We start from the raw sequence: 12,253 nt of genomic DNA on the forward strand, positions 1-12,253 counted from the left end.
AGTCCTAAAGATAAGTGTCATATGAAATAATGAAGCCTTATAGTTAAAAGAAACCTTAAAAGCAAGTTAATCCAACCACCCATCCAATGATATCACTAGACCTGGGTTTCATCAATGCCTTTCCAAACTATGTAAAATAAATGTCAATATCTCTTACTAAGATACAAGAAATGGTAGGACAGAATTAACTTTCAATAATGATCTACATTGATCCAAAATAGTATCAAGTGAAATTTAACCTTTACATTCATTTGCATTCAAAAACAATTATGTCATTTCCTTCACAGAAGACTTTTAGAATGAGTTATTTTTAAATGTTTAGGACCCCATTCTCTCACTATGTAAGTATTTTCTCAAACTAAAGGATATTTTTTTAAAAAGTTTCTTTCTTCATACATTAAGTTACTTGTGACTTACTGTTTATAACACAAGCTCCTTGAGTTGCTTTTCTAGCTGTGGCATTTTACACTTTCAGCTTAACAACTGGTTTAGTCTAACGTGGCCTCAACTCCTGGCCTACCTCCACCCACCCACCTTGATGGCAAATGTAGCGCAATGGGATTGAATTTTTCTCTAAGCAGACTGACTCTTCCAAGTGGGTAATGAACTCATGAAGAGGTAAACACCTAACCCTTTTCTTTGACAGATGGCCTAGAGATTTTAGTTTTCATTCTGACATGTTAATTTACAAATCCATAATATTTTATAGCATGTCTACCATTAATCACAAGAAGTCATTCATTTCTGTTTGGGCTAGGAATTCACTTCAGTAGGGCAGAACATAACATGTTGTCAACCTAAAATTTTGATGAAATATTTTATGGGAGTAGATTTGATTTTGGAAAGTTTTATCAATTTTGATCATTTCAAAAATGGTTGCAATCTCCAATGAAGGCAACCCCTAAATACGTTCAAAAAACCTAGTGAAAGACAGCTATACAAAGTAGTGGAGTTTCTATCTCACTTAATCACTGGGTTACTAATTTAGACTGCTCAGTTTCTTAACATTTTTCTGTTTATAAAAATAAAGCTAGCTTATCATAAAAACAAAAAGATTTAGAATGCAGAAACTGAAAACTATCCATAATTCTACCACCCAAAATATGGAAACAATCTGTTAATATTCTTGTACCTCTTTCTGTTTATTCTCCGCATTTTTTAACACACTTGAAACCATACAATACAAAATTTCCAGTTCTGCTTTAAAACTTAATAGTACAGCTGTTAACAATTCTATAAGAAGATTTATTTAACCATTTGTCTACTGTTGGACACAAGTTGTTTTTTTTTTTTTTTTTTTTTTTTTTTTTTTCCTTGCGTTATGCGGGCCTCTCACTGTTGTGGCCTCTCCCATTTGCGGAGCACAGGCTCCGGACGCGCAGGCTCAATGGCCATGGCTCACGGGCCCAGCCGCTCCGCGGCATGTGGGATCTTCCCGAAACGGGGCACGAACCCGCGTCTCCTGCATCGGCAGGCGGACTCTCAAGCACTGCGCCACCAGGGAAGCCCCACAAGTTGTTTTTAATTTTCAGTATTCTAAAAACACAACATGAAGATACTTGTGCATAAAACTTTTTCTGTATTTAGGACATATATTTAAACACATATTCTTACCAGATTCTCCAGCACTGAAATGATCAAATGGATTCCCTTCGGCATCCGGGTTTAGTAACATCATTTCAAATGAGATATCTTCCACCTGAGAATACTCATTGTCCTCTTTGCACGTATACTTGTCTGCATAGAACACGTGCCACATTTGTGGATATGGAATCTGAGACACTGTCAGATTATGTTCAGTCTGATTCATGGCTACTTTAAAGAGAAAAAAATAGCACTTTCAAAGCAAAATTCTCAACTGTATTCATTGTTTTAGTCACATAATCAATTTGAGATGAGAATTCTTTTGTTTAGTCCTTATTGTCTCAGTAGTCCAAGCCTTGATGTAGTACTGGAATAAGTTCTGTAAGTCATAAAGCAGGCAAAAATAAGGTATTTTAACCAACCAAAGGAATCACTATAAAAGTTCTATGAGATACCACAAATGACCAGAATAGTTTCACTGAAACTCGGAATTTCAATTTTAAGTATTTTCAAAGTTTTCAAATGAGTTAGCGACACTAAAAATTATTTTGTTGTGGTGGTAAAATGTACACAATACAAAAGTTACCATTTTAACCATTTTTAAGTGTACAGTTCTGTATTAAGTATATGCACAATGCTGTGTAACCATCACAGTAACATTTCTGCGAATTACTTGAGTTAAATTTAAAATGGAGCATTCAACTTTGGAAATTATTATATTTAAAAACTATGACTGACAAACACCTTCAAAAGATTTTCCAAAATCTCTTCCTGATTGGTTATTCTTTAAAAAGGTACTAAAAAAGGTACTAAAAGTAGAAAAATAGAAGTTAAAGGAATATGAGTTGTTATACTGGGTCACATCTATATAGTGTGTTGGGCTGGGGTGGGAACTCATGAATGTTGGCCTCACACAGACCTGTGCTTGCATCCTGGCTCCAATACCTACCTTCTATATGACTTTGGGCAAGTTACATAAGCAATGACACTCACTTTCTTCATCTGTAAAATGAAGATAATACAGCAAAGAGCTGATGCAAGGACTAAGTTATGTGAGTCACTTAACATGGTATCATGGTCATACAGCAGCTGCTGAATAAAGGTTAATTGTCCTTTTCCTTTCTTTAAAATATTGTGATTATACAAATAAGTGGTTCTCAATCCAGGGTAATGCTACTCCTCTGCAGGGCATCTGAAAATGTGTAGGGACAGTTCTGTTGTCACAGCAATTGTTCTCAACTTCAAGATACTTGAAGCGGGGCTGTGCTAAACCTCATACAATCCACACTTACATGACAAAGACCTGTTCTGCCCAAAATGCAAGTAGCACCCCCTTTGAGAAACACTAAATGATGTCTAAGATCCCTTCTCGATCTAAAACTATGATTCTGACCTAAGAGAAACTCACTACTACCCTGAATGTTGTAGGAAAGTGGCGTCTCAAACACTATGTGTAACAAAGACAATGGAAGAGTTAGAGAAGCAAGTCTTAGGAATCATATTCATTACTTAACCTCTCTAAATTTCTTTCTTCAGTAGTAAACTTAAGATACTTGCCCTATCTGACTCAGAGTTCTTGTGAGGAGCAAATGAGACAGTATATGAAAGTCCTGTGTGAAGAGTCTGATTCTCTATAAAGTAGAGTATTCTTAAAATATATGATTATGTTGGGTGCAATTCCCAAGTCTAGATTGCCCGCACTGCATGCCAGTCAGTCTTGATCTTTTCCTCAACTGAAAAAATGCAACTTTTTAATAAATAAAATACATTTCTTGAGATAACTGTGGAAATTTGTATATGGAAGAGATTTTAGAGGTTATTATGAAATTATTCATTTTCTTAGATGCAGTAATGGTATTGTTATGGTAATGGTAATGGTTATGGAGAAGAATGTCCTTACTCTTAGAAGATGTATGCTGAAATACGGTGAACTGCTCAAGGCACCCACAGCTTATTTCATTTCAGTTAAAAACAAAAATCACACACATACAAACATAAAGCAAATGTAACAAAATATTATTGATAAAATTATTAAATCTAAGCCAAGGATATACAGATGTTGGTTGTACTATGCTTTCAACTTGTATGTATAATTGAAAATTTTCCTAATAAAAAGTTGGAGAAATATTATTTATACGTTGTCTTTATAAATGAGATACAGATTTATCTTGTCAGAATTCAAATTTTGAGGACTTAAACTTTACATTTGGGAATTTCATTGATAGTAGTTAAACTGGACAAGATGATTTTGTTAAGAATACCACAGCATTGATTTTTTGGATAGCTTAATTTAGCTGACATTTATACTGTTTTTCTTACTGCACAGCTTCTAGAAAAAAGTAGCAAAGACTCTAGTTTCTGTTAAATTGATGACCTTTAATAAGAATTCAATATATGATCAATAGCAGCTCAGAAATAAGGCTTTTGAAATGCGCAGCTCGAAATTATGTAATCTGGACTTCATTATATAAAGGCTTTGCTGTGTTGAGGTTTTATCACTTGCACTTTTTCTCTTAGATAAAACAATATAAAAATTTAACCATTATACTTTCACCTACACTTTTTGATGTTTCATTTTAAATTATGTAGATCTACATCAAATAAAAACAAAAGTGTGCTTCATGAAGTGATATTGGCCTTAGTTTTTGTCTTGCTGCCTTTTTCAGTATGCCTAGGAAATAAGCCTCTTGACAAAACTGCATGTTCATTGTTTTTGAAACAAAAGACTACAGCACAGCACGCTTATTGTATGCTGATGTAATGAGTACCTCAAATATTAACAAAACTTGAATTGCAGAGAATGGTGTTGAAAGGCTATCGCCCAATAATATTATAGAAGAAATGAATACTGTTAACAAAATTACCCATAATAATAAAATACTAACACCTTTAAGTGATTTATACAATATACCAAATGTACAAGAGGAAATATATGCATATGATGTAAAAAGATAATACTGAAAATGTTTTATATACAAAGTTACATTTAATTCTTATAATCTGACAGCAAATTTTTCTGCATATAAACTCATCATTTTCTGTGCATTTAAATATCTTCTTTGTTTGCTTTAAAAACCTACAAAATAGTTTTTATCATTTAAAAAAATCTGATGTTTTATGACATTACTGAAAGAGAAAAAAGCAAAAAGTAAAACAAAAATAATTTCTCAAACATTAATTTGGGAGAATGTATAATCACAAGCAACATTCAACACTGAGATTTTTCAAATCTACTAATCTTTTCATAGTTTACAGCAGCAATAAGGTTTTACATAGGAGTTAGGCATAGTTAATGGGCTCATCACCAAGTAGGTGAAAGGCTATTAATTCTTAAAAGTCTCATTAATGGTCAGGAAATGAGAATTATTTCTATAAGGAATTATTTTCAAATATGTGATACTACTACACTGTCATGAATTTAAGGATATGCTTTTTGTTTCAATGCATCAAAGCTTCTAAATAACAATATACTATAAATATGAAAATAATATATAAAAGTTGGAGAACAGAAAAGTTGGAGATTTTGTTAAGACTTGGCTTTTGTTACGGGAAAAAGAACTGATTACATATGTAGAAAGTGATATATATGTCATTAGTACTCAATTTATTTCAGACCTCCAAATTTAACAAAAAATCTTCATTCCTCAAAAATTCCAGTTTCCTGAGATCTTCCGTTCCAACAATTCCAAAGAATACCCTTGCACTTAAGAGTAGGGAAGAGGAAGGGAAAACAGAAAAAGAAACAACAGCAAGAGGGTTTATAAATTATAGCTCTCTACATATGCAACTCCACCTAAAGAGTCATAATCAGAATCACAGCGTTTTAGGATTTTTAGGAAGCTTAGAGAAAACTAGTCCAACTTCCTTGTTATACAGATAGGTGAAGTGCAGCTCAAAGATAACAAGATCTTATTACAAGTTACTAGCAGTGATTCTCAAGTTTAGCTGTCGTTGCAATGCAGCAAGTCTCTCTATATATGTAAGTTCTGTGACTGAAGGTATTTGACTGATAAAAAAATTATGTTTTTGCAAGTGTATATAGTATATGGTAAAATACTGATCATGTAATATAAGAAAACAAATCGATTCCTATAGCTCAAAGCTTTAAACTGTCTAATAAGTTACTATTTCATTTAATTTCACTTTATTTTATTTGGCTGTGCCGGGTCTTAGCTGCGGCACTCGGGATCTTCCTTGACGCACGTGGGATCTTTAGTTGCTGTGTGCAGGCTTCTATCTAGTCGTGACCTGTGGGTTTTCTTTCTCTAGTTGTGGTGTGCGGCCTCAAGAGCACGTGGGCTCTGTAGTTGAGGCGCTCGGGCTCGGTAGTTGTGGCATGCGGGCTTAGTTGCCCCGCAGCATGTGGGATTTTAGGTTCCCTCACCAGGGATCGAACCCACGTCCCCTGCACTGGAAGGTGGATTCTTCACCACTGGACCACCAGGGAAGTCCCTGATAAGTTTTTAATAGAGAAAGAAAAAGACTTTGAGGTGCGAAGTACAAAGCAAATGACCTACTAACCAAAAACCCCTCAAGCACTAAGTTCCATGACAATTCATCCTACAAATACTTAGTCAATGCTTAACTGAGCACTAGTGTACCATAAATTCTCACTCACAGTACCATGTAACTAACATTCATAGTCCTTATCACAATAGCAGTTTCACATTTATTCACAGTGAACTTATTTATACCCTCAGCCACCTTAAGGACTGTGAGAGTGTCAGTATTTTGGTCCCTTGATGTATCACTAGTGCCTAGCCTAGTACTGGAAGTGCTGTGAATGAATGAATGAATGAATGAATAGACCAAAAGAGCCCTGCTGCTCTCACTGATTGATTTTATAACAAACAAATAAAATGTAAACTTGCAACTAAAATAAATGCCGTGGAGGAGAGCAACGGGCTCTAGAAGCTCAAGTGTTAACTTAGTGGATGGACGAGCCACAGAGCGGAAGGAAGAAAAAGCGGAGGAAAAGCCTGTGCAAAGGCCCAGGGTGGCACTGAAACAACACCTGCACTACAAATAAAATGAGGCCCAACGGGGCAGTGCTGTGAGCTGAAGCTGGGGTCGGGGGTAAGCAACAGCCAGACTCGGACAGCTCTGCTGATCAGATTAAGGAGGGCCGCCTTTGTCCCAGAGCAGTAGGAACCCACGGAAGTACTGAGGGGCGTGGTGAGGATGCCAATGTGACATGATCAAACCTGCCATTCAGAAAAATCACTCTGATTCCAGAGGGGGACCAGCATAGCTGCAGTGGCCAGGTAGGAGCTACTGCAATAGTACAGGCGAGAGCTTACGGCAGCCTGGAATAACATGATGGGGTTAGAGATGAAGAAAAGTAGATGAATTCAAGAGATACTGAGAGGTAACTTACGAAACAAGAAGGGGATAACTGGGAACAGAAGGCTAGGACATTTTATACATATGTGGAACACCTAGATGATTAAATTGGTGTAGAAAGGAAAAGAGAATTGATAATGAGCATTTGTATGAATTTCCCAGGTAAGTTCTAAAATTCAGGGTTGAGGTAAATAACTTTATGCAACTGTCTCTTTGATATCTGAATCCAGTCATTCAGGCTTCTTCAGCATACTGTCAATGTCATCTCACAAACCTAGACAAAAGATCCCCACAACGGGTGGCAATGACTGGGGACTTGTACTCTTATCCCTACTCAGGTTATGAGGGAACCAGACAGCTGCTAAGACTAAGAAGACTGGATGTTTAGAAATGGCAGTGCTTTACTGACTAGACTGAAAGAAGAGTCAGAGACTCATCATTATGCAGAACATGGTAGTGGAAACACAGGGGGAAAGGGGAGAGGGGTAATTCCTATTTTTTTCTCATGGATGTCTCATATTCCTAATTAACAACCAGTTAACTTCAAAGGGGTAAAATGGGTAGCATGGCATTTGCTCTTCATCTCTGTATTAAAAAGATCTGCACTCACTCTGGATGGCAAACACCCTAATGCATGGGACAGTGTTGATGAGAATGGAACAGCTCAAGAATTCAGGCAACTAGAATAATAAAAGTAGAGCCTCTCCAGAGGCAAACCTAGAGGTTTACAAATGATGTGGGGCTGGTATATTCTAAAATGACACATCGTGTCACCATATGACTTGGTCCCAAGTCCCAATAACATGTTGCAAAACAGCATCACTTGGGCTAAATTATACAATTAACTGAGATAATGCAAGCTTAGTGTTTAGCTCAGTGCTACCAGATAATAAGCATTCAACAAATGTTATCATTCACTCCACGCTGCCACTTGGTCAAAATATATCTGCCATATTGGTATGAATTATGTGACCTGTGAGAAGTCTGAATGTAGGAAAGTACACCTTTATAAATTATCTGGATAGTTTTTCAACTATTTTGAATAAGAGGGGAAAAAGGCATTCTATCTTTTGATCAAGGAAAAGATTAGTTTCCTTAAACTTTAGCTTAAAATGTACTCAACAGAGTGTGATATGTGCTGTGCCATGAAACATCTAGATATGTAAATACTATACTCCCGACATTAAGGAAGAAAAAAATACACATAATGATCAAAGAAAGAAGGATATACTCACTTGTCAACTGAGCTTTGGATAATTTTTCGCTACAACTATAACCATGACCGCTTTCCTGCAGCTTTAGCCATTCCTGGGCTTGGAACAGGTAGAGTTTAGCTTCCTTTCCAATGGCTACTGCTATGTCATTGATTCTGACACAGAGAAGAGCATGGTCACCTGGACATTAGAACAAAAATTATCAACTGGTTTGGTCTTGTATGGAACTGAGACGGCAGGACAATTCAATACCTCTATTTATCAAAATGGGAATTAAAAGAGCACAGTTTTTCTGAAATCTCATTTTAGCTAGGTAGGTCACATTAGAATGACCATCCCATTCAGGTGCAAGTCAAGAGATTATTCACATTAATTATCCAAAACAATGTGTGGTGTTTCCTTATACTTCAGCTGATAACTCATGGTTTTTCACTGAATAAACAGCCACTTCTGTATGCAGCCATTCACTGTGATAGAATTTTGCCTCATTTTACAACCACTCCACATCTTTAACACTTGCCTATAAACTATCCATAGAAATTTCCTGCCAAAGTTTCTTTTGTTTTTTAATATAACATGGCTGTTAATATTTAATTATTTTTTAATATAAAAAACAAAAACATCTTATAGCAAGAAAGGTTAAATAAATGAGTTTTGGGGTAGACCTGATACAAAATTTGACATCTGTGACTTTTACAAAGGAATTTTCAGAACAATACACGTTGTAAGACAACTATAGAATGAGCCTTGTTGCACACAGCAACTACATTTAAGGCCCAGGAGAGAAAATAGAAAAAAGTAGTTGCCTCTAGGGAAAGGGACTCTGGGTGAGGAGAAGGGAAACAGGGCTGTTTTTTCATCTGATGATCTTTTTATTCTCCTGTTTCTGTTGTTTTTACTAGTATCACTTTGACTAAACATTTTAAATAAGTTTAAAGTTATAGTATGTATCAAAAAACGTCTAAGTCTCTGATATAAACTAATTACGTTATAAATTATCAACAGCCTTAAAAGTGACTCTAAGGCCCTATTAACATCTTAAATCACATTCTGAATTAGAGTTCATATTTCAGTACTGTATGGTCTTAGTGTTATTATTTTCCTGAATTCGAATTCACTGAAAATTGGTAATAGTAAAACTACACACACACAGATAGAAAGTGTGTATGTTAATATACTTGGAACACTCTATTCCTATCTTACCTGAGAAATCTGGATTTACTACATGTTTCTCCTCTATGTTTATCAGGTAATCACCATGAAATATCAGGGTTGTCTAAACCTGTCTGGGAGTCACGAGTAACAAGCCATATCACAGCTTCCATACATGCCAGATTTTCTGGTACTGTCCAGATTGTACCATTTATTGTAGTGACATTACTATCACTGTCAATAGTCAAAGTATAGTTACAGCCAGTTAATTAAGTAACTGAAAATGTTACCTAAAAAAATAATAAAACTCTCGAGTTTCTTCTTCATTCACCCAAGGTCTACTCCACAATAGATTTTGTTAAATGGATTGCATCTCCTTTTCTCAGTTATTTTTAAAACTTCAGATTAAAAATAATAAAGTTTCCCTTCCCTTCACACCAACAATTCTGTAATTCAATACTTTAAATTTCTTTCCCAACCAATTAGCTTCCTGTTTTTATTATCTTCTCCTAAGAATCCTCTCTAGGACAGTATTCTGATCTTGCAACTTTTAATGCTAAAGACTCTATGAATCAAGGATCCTAACCTCATCAAAGCAAATAATTATTTGAGATATAGTAGTAGTCAAATTAAGTAGTATATACCAAGAAAAATATTCAAATTTTGAGGGTGCAAATAAATAAAGCAAAAATTAGAAGGAATGCAGATTCATTCATTGAAGAATTATGGATTTTTGAGGGAGACCAGAAGGGAAGAATTGAATACAATCTCATTTCAGAAGGGCCACATTGGATACAAATTCTGAAGCTTCCAGGATACACTTGCACGCATTTCTGTAAAGTTCATTCTAGGCCTAGTGGTCCACAGTAAAGCTACTCCTTTTATAGGGAGGTAACCAAACTGTCCCAGCAATTGTGACAACGAGATTATCAGGTGCTTTTGGGGGAGGGGTGGGTGATTCCAAAACCTCTCTGCTGCAAGTAGGTTTTAGCAAACTGATCTTAAGACAAAAAGAACAAAACCCAGGAAATCTAAGTTCTGGGACTTCACGAATTACGGTGCCTTAGTGTATACAATCTGGCTGAGAACGGAGCGAGCAGGGGATGCTTCTTTGAGCGAAGGATCTCGAAACTGGCAGCAGGAGAGTCATCAGCGCATTCGTTAGGACAGGGAGGATTGGGAAAACGGTCTTTTAGGTGCACAACACAGCCACTAACCGGGGGAGGTGCTGACAAGGATCTGGGGAACAGCAACACAGGGGCTGGCCATAAACGCATCCCACGATTCAGGGAAGCTGTGATGGGGGCGGCTGCCGGCCACGCGGGAAGCGCAGGTGAGCTGGGTGAAGTCCCCAGCCTCGCCGCCGCCGGCTCCCGGCTCCCCACGCGAGGCGGGGAGGGAGGGGCCGCGGGATGGGTCCACGAGCCTTCATCCCTCTCCCCGCCCCCGCACCTACCGTGGAACTCGAAGTGGCCGATGCTCTGGCCCTGAGAGTCTCGGGCCGCGGCGCTGCTGAAGCTGCCTCGCAGCGTCTTACCCTGGCTGCCGGGTGGCCACCAGCAGCAAGTGAAGGCCACCGCCAGCAGCCGCAGCCCCCCCATCCCCGCCTCCTGCTCTGCCCCCACACCCCTGCCCCTAACCGCCTGTGGCCGCGGCCCCACGTCTACAGCTTGAGATGGGGAGGTGAGGGGAGAGGGACCGGCGTCGCGGGCCCACCCCCGGGGGTCTAACAGCCAATGAGGGAGCCCCTCCACCACGAGCCAAGGATACCCACCAATCAGAGGCTGAAATGGGAGGGACTACAGATATGCAAGTCCCATCACTCCCCGGCCTTTTGGCTAGTTCCCGCCTTTTTTATGGAGACGCAGGAGGATGTTGCTTCAGGTTACGGAAAAATTATTGCCCTCCTGCCTTCCGCGCGCGTGGTGCCATTGCGCATGCGCGGGCGCGCGGAGCAGGCCCGAAAGGTTTCCAGGGATGTGTGGGATTCGAAAAGAACTAAGAAACACACAACAGCAACGTTTCTGGTGAGGCGAGGAATACTCCAGCAAAGAAAGCCCTACGTGTGCATGTAACGTACTGGACATTTCCAATTTAATGTCTCAAAAGCACGTAACTGCCCCTGTCCATTTAACGCCTGGCCTCTCGGCACCTTCAACCGACTTTTTCCTCCTAGGTTTCCTGTCTTCTTGAGCTATGCCATCATCCAACAGGCCAGACAGCTGAAAATTATAGCGACACCAACCCCCCCCCTCCTTACCACCACCCCTCATACCTCTACATCCAATCAATTCAATGAAACAGAAGTTTATTAGCGCCTCTTCTGGACGGTTAGGTTAGGAAGTGCCAGCACTATTCTATGCAGGCCACCATCTTACCATTATTTACTTGGCCTATGGCAACTAACCTGGCAACAGTCAATTTTCTCGAAGTGGTTACACACAGTCTATCTCTAGCCTAGTACCACAGAAAGCTTTGGGAAGCGCAATATGACTGTATCGCTTTCCTTCAAAGTCTCTCAGTTGCCTTAGGACATAACCCAAACTCTTTAGAATATGACTTTCAAGTCTCTCGAATTTGCATCTCTCAACAGTTGATGTCCATCCTTACTGAGCCACTGTCAGTTTGCTAAACACACTCCAATTTCTCCCCTCTGGGCCTATAGCACTTGCAGATTCCTCCTGCTGGAATACTTCACACATTCTACCATTCAGACTCCACTTCATCTCCTTTTCCTACTTTACTTTCCCAAGGCACGGTAAGAAGTCTTTCTCAAACCCTCAAATCTGTGTTAGATACCCCTGGTACCAGACTCCCTTACTGCCCTACCAGGGCAGTTACCACACTATTTTGTAAATGACTATTGATTTATCTGAATCCCTTACTATATGGTAATTTCCAGCTGGTCAGAGACTATGTCTGTCTTGTTTTTTTTTTTTTTTTTTTTTTTTTTTTTTGGG

The 12,253-nt window shown here is 38.5% G+C and overlaps 1 protein-coding gene across 1 annotated transcript in view; it reads right to left on the bottom strand.

Annotated features, from left to right (window-relative positions):
* Positions 1 to 10,968, bottom strand: part of GPR180 (G protein-coupled receptor 180) — a 26,268-nt gene extending 15,300 nt beyond the window's left edge. The window contains exons 1-3 of the mRNA XM_007456374.1: positions 10,750 to 10,968; positions 8,163 to 8,321; positions 1,615 to 1,815 (exon numbers count right to left, since the gene is read on the bottom strand). Of these exons, the coding sequence (XP_007456436.1) occupies positions 1,615 to 1,815; positions 8,163 to 8,321; positions 10,750 to 10,894 (505 nt within the window). The 5' untranslated portion in view covers positions 10,895 to 10,968. The remainder of the gene's footprint in view (positions 1 to 1,614; positions 1,816 to 8,162; positions 8,322 to 10,749) is intronic.
* Positions 10,969 to 12,253: the final 1,285 nt, after the last annotated feature.

The sequence above is a fragment of the Lipotes vexillifer genome, unplaced genomic scaffold, assembly GCF_000442215.2.
Source record: "Lipotes vexillifer unplaced genomic scaffold, Lipotes_vexillifer_v1.1 scaffold154, whole genome shotgun sequence".
Taxonomy (NCBI): Eukaryota; Metazoa; Chordata; class Mammalia; order Artiodactyla; family Lipotidae; genus Lipotes; species Lipotes vexillifer.